The 7500-nt window shown below is 45.8% G+C and overlaps 1 protein-coding gene across 1 annotated transcript in view; it reads right to left on the reverse strand.

Moving 5' to 3' along the window:
* Nucleotides 1-332: 332 nt before the first annotated feature.
* LOC143293514 (uncharacterized) overlaps nt 333-7500 on the reverse strand; it is a 43037-nt gene continuing 35869 nt past the window's right edge. The window contains exons 3-5 of the mRNA XM_076604416.1: nt 5205-5356; nt 3819-3929; nt 333-1298 (exon numbers count right to left, since the gene is read on the reverse strand). Of these exons, the coding sequence (XP_076460531.1) occupies nt 1071-1298; nt 3819-3929; nt 5205-5356 (491 nt within the window). The 3' untranslated portion in view covers nt 333-1070. The remainder of the gene's footprint in view (nt 1299-3818; nt 3930-5204; nt 5357-7500) is intronic.

Below are 7500 nucleotides of genomic sequence, written 5' to 3' on the forward strand. Positions count from 1 at the left end.
GAAATGATAAAAAACCGATATATACACACAATGATATATACAGCATCATGAATATAATATACATGACTTTTTTTTTTTTTTTTTTGGGGGGGGGGGGGTAATCATCAATCTAACAAAACATTTCATGTCAAATGATCGGCAACAACGGAAAGCTGTGTTGCAAAGTTTGAATTTCCAAATTTCCTCTGCACCAAAAGAGCAGAAAGGAAAGGCTGAAATCCCTCCCTGAAACAAACAGTCAGAGAATGCCGACAATGACTTTTGTATATTTTTGTCCTTTTATATACATACATACATACATACATATATATATATTTATATACATGTGTGTGTATGTATATATATATATATGTGTGTGTGTGTGTGTGTGTGTGTGTGTGTGTGTGTGTGTGTGTGTGTGTGTGTGTGTTATGCACTTTTCCTCTACCGTTATTCTTTCCAACAGCGGCCAAAGAAAAGCTTCTGACATTACATTTCAGTTGCTGGTTTTTACTAAAGGTCCTCAGCCTGTATTGAAGTTCCCCTGCCTGTACAAAAGATCTTCAGCCTATACAAAAAGATCTTCAGGTTATACAAAAAGTCCTCAGCCTGTACTAAAAGTCCTCATCCTAAACTGAAGTTCTTCAGCCTACACTAAAAGTCCTTAACCTGTACTAAAAGTCCTCAGCCTGTGCTGAAGTTCTCCAGCCTGTACACTGAGATTCTTCAGCATACACTGAAGTTCCCCAACCTGCACTGAAGGTTTTCAACTAGAACTAAAGTCCTTCAGCCTGCACTGAATGTTTTCAACCTCTGCCGAAGTTCTTCAGCCTGTTCTGAAATTCTTCAGCTAGAACTTAAGTCCTCAGCCAGTACTGAAGTTCTTCAGCTAGAACTAAAGTCCTTCAGCCTGCACCGAATGTCCTCAACCTCTGCTTAACGTCCTCAGCCTGTAGTGAAATTTTTCAGACCGTACTGAAGTGCCCCAGCCAAAAGTGAAGTTCTTCAGCTGGAACTAAAGTCCTTCAGCCTGTACTGAATGTCCTCAATCTCTGCTGAAGTTCTCCAGCCTATACACTGAGGTTCTTCAGCTAGTTGCCAGCGTTCCTGGGCCGTGATCTGTTGCGTCTCCTTTCCGGGCGCCGTCTCCTCCTCCGCCGTCCGAGGTCCACGTCGTCCAGATCGTCGTCGATGATGGCTGAGGCGTTGAACTTGACTCTCACCACATCCCCGTCCATACACCGCCCGTCCGTCACACTCACGTCGTCAATGGAGATGTCGCCTTCATAGCCGAATTCCGTGATGCCTTCGAATGCGATCTGTGAAGAAGAAAATGAACAATACATAATATTTTATACCGTATAAACAAATGCATGTCGGCTTCCTCGCCAAATCTGTGATGCCTTCGAATGCAATCTGTAAAGAAGAAATTAAATAATATAGAATGCTTTGTTACTGGAACAAACACATGTCGCCTTCTTAGTCAAACTGTGTGATACCCTCCAATGCGATCTGTAAAGAAGAAGAAAACAGCACACAAAATGTTGTTGTTGTTTTTTAAGAATACAGAATTCTTGATGCTAAAACAAATGCATGTCGCCTCCCTAGCCAAACTCTACGATGCTTTAATATGCGATCTGTAAAGAAGAAATTAAAGACTACAGAATATTTCATACAGTATAAACATTTACATGTCGGCTTTCTAGCCGAACACTGCGATGCCTTCGAATGCTATCTGTAAAGAAGAACATAAAAGAAAAGTAAAAAGTACACGGAATGTTTTTTGTTTGTTTTTTTTATATATAATACAGAATACTTGATGCTAAAGCAAATACATGTCGCTTCCTTGTAAAACACTGTCGTGCCTTCCGATGCGATATTTTAAACAGCACACAGGATACACAATGACTTGATACTAAAACAATTATATGTCGCTTCCTTGACAAACTCTGTGATTCATTCGAATGCGATCTGTAAAGAAGAAAAAAAAACACATAGAAGTTGTTTTTTCTGAAGAATACAGAATAATTGATACCAAAACAAACACATATCGCCTTGTAACCAGACTCTGTGATGCTTTCGAATGCAATATGTAAAGAAGAAACCAAATACTATAGAATACTTTGTTACTAAAACAAACACATGTCGCCTTTTTAGCCAAACTGTGCGATACCCTCCAATGCGATCGGTAAAGGAGAAGAAAAAAGCACACAAAATGTTGTTGTTGTTTTTAAGAACACAGAGTACTTGCTAAAACAAATACATGTCGCTTCCCTAGCCAAACTCTGTGATGCCTTCCAATGTAATCTATAAAAAGAAACCGAATCAGAGTATGTTTCTACTAGCGGAATGCAGAATAGTTTATTGCCCTTGATAAGAGGAGTTAATCTGTGGTGTAAAACATGAACAGTGCGTGAGACTTACAGTCATCCAACACTGATGTATGCACACGCGCGCACACAAGCACACACATACATATCGAGTGCACACACTTACTTTACACACATATTTCACCATAGCTCACAAACACACACATCGACACACAGACACCCCCCACGAACTCCGCCCAGCCCTAGACAGAAATCCCCCCCCCAACCCCCACCCCCACCCCCACCCCAAACACACATAGGCGACCTCCGTCCCTGTCCAGACCATAGCTGGGCACCTCAGGCTAACACCATTTATTCCAACGCTCAGTCCCGCAATGGACAGCCGAGTGCATGTTGGTTTTTTCTTCCCCCTCCCCCCAACCCCCCCCCCCCCTCGCCCCCCCCCCCCTCCTCCCCTCCCCCCCCCCCCCCCCCCCCTCTCCTCCCCTTCCCTACAGGGTGAGTCCAAGCAGTGTCTGATCTGTACACAAGGCAGAGACAAAAAGCAGACTCCAAACTGGCGGAGGGAAAGCTAATTTCTATCACCTGTAGCTATTTACACCACCTCCCCTCCCCCCCACGACCCCACCCCCCTTATCCGCATGGGAATCCCCAAACATCCGCTTTGGTCTGTTTTACACCTGGCAATAAAAAAAATAATAATAATGCCAACCGCTGGCCACAGGAAAGTTTATTCCAGACATCGCAGCAACTGCCCCGTTGGAATGTTATCTGCACCAGACCCCTAAAAGACTTCCTGTATATATATATACAGTTTATAGAATCTTTGACCCCCACTTCATTGCCAGGTAGTCTGAGTCCGGCGCGGTTCCATTTGAATGTGTGTGTGTGGGGGGGGGGGGGGGGTCGGAGGTCGCTTGAGACCCGAACAGACCTGAATTGTTGTTGTGTGCCTGGTGTGAATCACCACCTTGGCTTCTCACAGAATGGGGCCTGAGTTCGGTTCAGTTCAGTTGTACAACGAGGCGTCGCTGCGCTGGGAAAAAATCCATTTTTGCTACACCACATCTGCAAAGCAGGTGCTGGACCACTGAGCAGAGTAACCCAAACGCGCTTCGTCAGGCCTTGAGGGGGGAAATGAAATAAGATAAAATGATCTAGAATAAGATGAATGCATGAATGAATGAATGATTGATCGATCGATTGATCGATTGATTGATGATTGATTGATTGATTGAATGAATTTCTGTACTGCACATGATGAACAGTGAATTTCTGTACCTGGATACATAGACAATAAAGCATCCATCCCTAAGCCCCCCCCCCCCCCCCCCCACTCGAGTGAAAGTGAAAGTTGCTGCCCACGAACGAAGAAGAAGAAGGAGGAGGAGGAGGAGGAGAAGAAGAAGGAGGAGGAGAAGAAAAAGAAGGAGGAGGAGGAGAAGAAGCAGAAGAAGAAGGAGGAGGAGAAGAAGAAAAGAAGAAGAATCAGCCGTGGACGCCACCTACCTGGTACCCTGCTCGGGCCAGTGGTTTGGGGATGGACAGCCGGGCCACTGACCAGATGTCCCCCTGGTTCCCGAACGCTCTCCACACTGACGTCAGCTCTGCTCCCCGGGCCTGCACACCGCCACACGTCATCGTCATCGTCCTCTTCTTTGTCGTCGTCGTCGTCGTCATCATCATCATCGTCGTCATCGTCATCGTCGTCGTCGTCATCATCATCGTCATCGTTATCATCGTTGTGGTCGTCGTCATCATCATCATCGTTGTCGTCGTCGTCTTCATCGTCATCATCTTCATCGTTGTCCTCGTCATCATTGTCATCATCATCATCTTCATCTTCATCGTCATCACCTTCATCGTCACCGTCATCATCGTCATCATCGTCACCGCCGTCATCATCATCATCATCGTCGTCGTCATTATCATCTTCATCATTGTCGTCATCATCATCATCACCGTTTTTGTGGTGTGTGCGCGTCGATGTGTGTGGTGGGGATTCGGGTGGGGGGTGGGAGGTGAATTAGAAGAGGTGTGTCAGTTATAAGTAGAGTTGTAAGTAGAGTTGTAAGTAGAAAATAAGTAAGTAGAGTTGTAAGTAACAGAAAGTAATAACAAGTATTTTAGCGAGTGTGTATCTGAACGTTTTGTATCATGTTCCTGTAGGGTCTACTTTATTCATGGCACATGTGTTGTTTAACCTTTGTTTTTCTTTTAACTTCTTCTTCAAAGTGGTGTGGTGTGGTGTGGTGATTAAAAGAGACACCACACCACACACCACACCACACCATACCACACATACCACCACACACCACACCACACTACACCACACCACACCACACACCACACCACACACCACACACACCACACCACACCACACACCACACCCACAACAAACCACACCACACCCACACCACACCACACACCACACAACACCACACCACACCACACCACACACCACACCACACACAACACCACACACCACACCACACCACACCACACTACAATACACCACACCACACCACACACCACACCACACTCTCCACACCACACACACCACCACACACCACACCACACCACACACCACACCACACACCACACCACACTACACTACACTACACTACACCACTCCACACCACACCACACACCACACTCTCCACACGACACACACCACACCACACCACACCACACCACACACCACACCACACTCTCCACACCACACACACCACCACACACTACACTACACCACACCACACCCACACCACCATACCACACCACACCACACCACACCACACCACACCACACCACACCATACCACACCACACCACCACACCACACCACACCACACCCCACACCACACCACACACCACACCACTCCCTAGTGCTCCAGACCTTGGCATAGACGTTGAGGGTGCCGGTGTTACGGCCATACATGTGATAGTAGAACTCCACACACTGCTGCTTCATGCCCCGGTACAGCGGGGAGTAGATGATGGCATTGCTGCCCCGGGATTTGGCCGACGCCTCGATGAACATGAAGTGACCTGTTGGGTGGGAGGGACGGAAGGGTGATCGTGAACAGTCATCTTCTACTGCAGCAATTTCTTTCTTCTTCTTTTTTTTTTTTTTTTTTTTTTCTTTTTTTTATAGGAAATTAGATGGAAAAGGACAGTGAACGACCACGTTTTATGAGCGTAGTAAACATCACAGCACGGTACACAGCAAAGCACAGGCGAAAGAACATAGCAGCACAGCGCTAAACAGCACGACACGACACGACACGACATAACAGAATAGCACAAAACAACACGACACGACACCACACGATATAACAGCATAGGTCAAAACAGCACGCACGACACGACACGACATAACAGCATAGGTCAAAACAGCACGCACGACACGACACGACATAACAGCATAGGGCAAAACAACACGACACGACACAACAGCACAGCGCTAAATGACACGACACAGCATAACAGCACAGCGCTAAATGACACGACACAGCATAACAGCACAGCGCTAAATGACATGACACAGCACGACTCAACACGACATAACAGCACAGCGCAAAACGACAAAGCACGACACGAGACAACACGATATAACAGCATGGCGCTAAATAACACGACACGGCACGACACAACACAACACGATATAACAGCACAGCGCTAAACGACAAAGCACGACACGAGACAACACGATATAACAGCACAGCGCAAAACGACAAAGCACGACACGAGACAACACGATATAACAGCATGGCGCTAAATAACACGACACGGCACGACACAACACAACACGATATAACAGCATGGCGCTAAATAACACGACACAACACAACACGATATAACAGCATGGCGCTAAATAACACGACACGGTACGACACAACACAACACGATATAACAGCATAGCGCTAAATGACACGGCACGGCACGACACAACACAACACGATATAACAGCATGGCGCTAAATAACACGACACGGCACGACACAACACAACACGATATAACAGCATGGCGCTAAATGACACGACACAACACAACACGATATAACAGCATGGCGCTAAATAACACCACACAACACAACACGATATAACAGCATGGCGCTAAATTACACGACACAACACAACACGATATAACAGCATAGCGCTAAATAACACGACACGGCACGACACAACACAACACGATATAACAGCATAGCGCTAAATGACACGACACAACACAACACGACATAACAGCATAGCGCTAAATGACACGACACGGCACGACACAACACAACACGATATAACAGCATGGCGCTAAATGACAGGACACGGCACGACACAACACAACACGACATAACAGCATAGCGCTAAATGACACGACACGGCACGACACAACACAACACGACATAACAGCATAGCGCTAAATGACACGGCATAACAGCATAGCGCTAAATGACACGACATAACAGCATAGCGCTAAATGACACGACATAACAGCATAGCGCTAAATGACACGACACAGCAGAGAACAGCAGCACAACACGACACGACACGATACGATACGACAGCACATCACACCACACCATGCCACACTGCAATACATAACACGCCAAAACACAGAGAGAGAGAGAGAGAGAGAGAGAGAGAGAGAGAGAGAGACTTTTTTTGACACTTTAACACTTTATTGTCAGTACCTGCAGGGGTCTATTGACAAGGTGGGGACGGGTTGTTTTTGTTTAACACAAGAATAGCAGAACACATTCTGCTCGATCCAGTACTACGAGAGAGAGAGAGAGAGAGAGAGAGAGAGAGAGAGAGAGAGAGAGAGAGAGAGAGAGAAACAGAGAGAGAGAAAAACAGAGAGGACAAAGCTGTTTCCTTGTCTTTAAAAAAACCCAAAAAAACCGAGGTATTGATGCCCTTAAAAAACTCAACCAAAATGCATTTGTATATTGAAACTGCTGCAGTTTGGTGCAGAGATATGCTTGGGCAGAAAACAGTAAAGCTTTGGACTTCTGGTCCAGTGGTCAGAGATAATTTTCAAAAGATTTTATTGTCTGGGGGGTAAGACAGTAAGCAAGACAATGCTTTTTATTATTATTCATCCAGCCGTGGACGAAAGGTGGAAATCGCTATACAGCATGCACGTTGTAATCATGGTTATATGAATGGTAATGTGGCATTCACAAACACTACATA

The sequence above is a fragment of the Babylonia areolata genome, chromosome 19, assembly GCF_041734735.1.
Source record: "Babylonia areolata isolate BAREFJ2019XMU chromosome 19, ASM4173473v1, whole genome shotgun sequence".
NCBI classification, from domain to species: domain Eukaryota; kingdom Metazoa; phylum Mollusca; class Gastropoda; order Neogastropoda; family Buccinidae; genus Babylonia; species Babylonia areolata.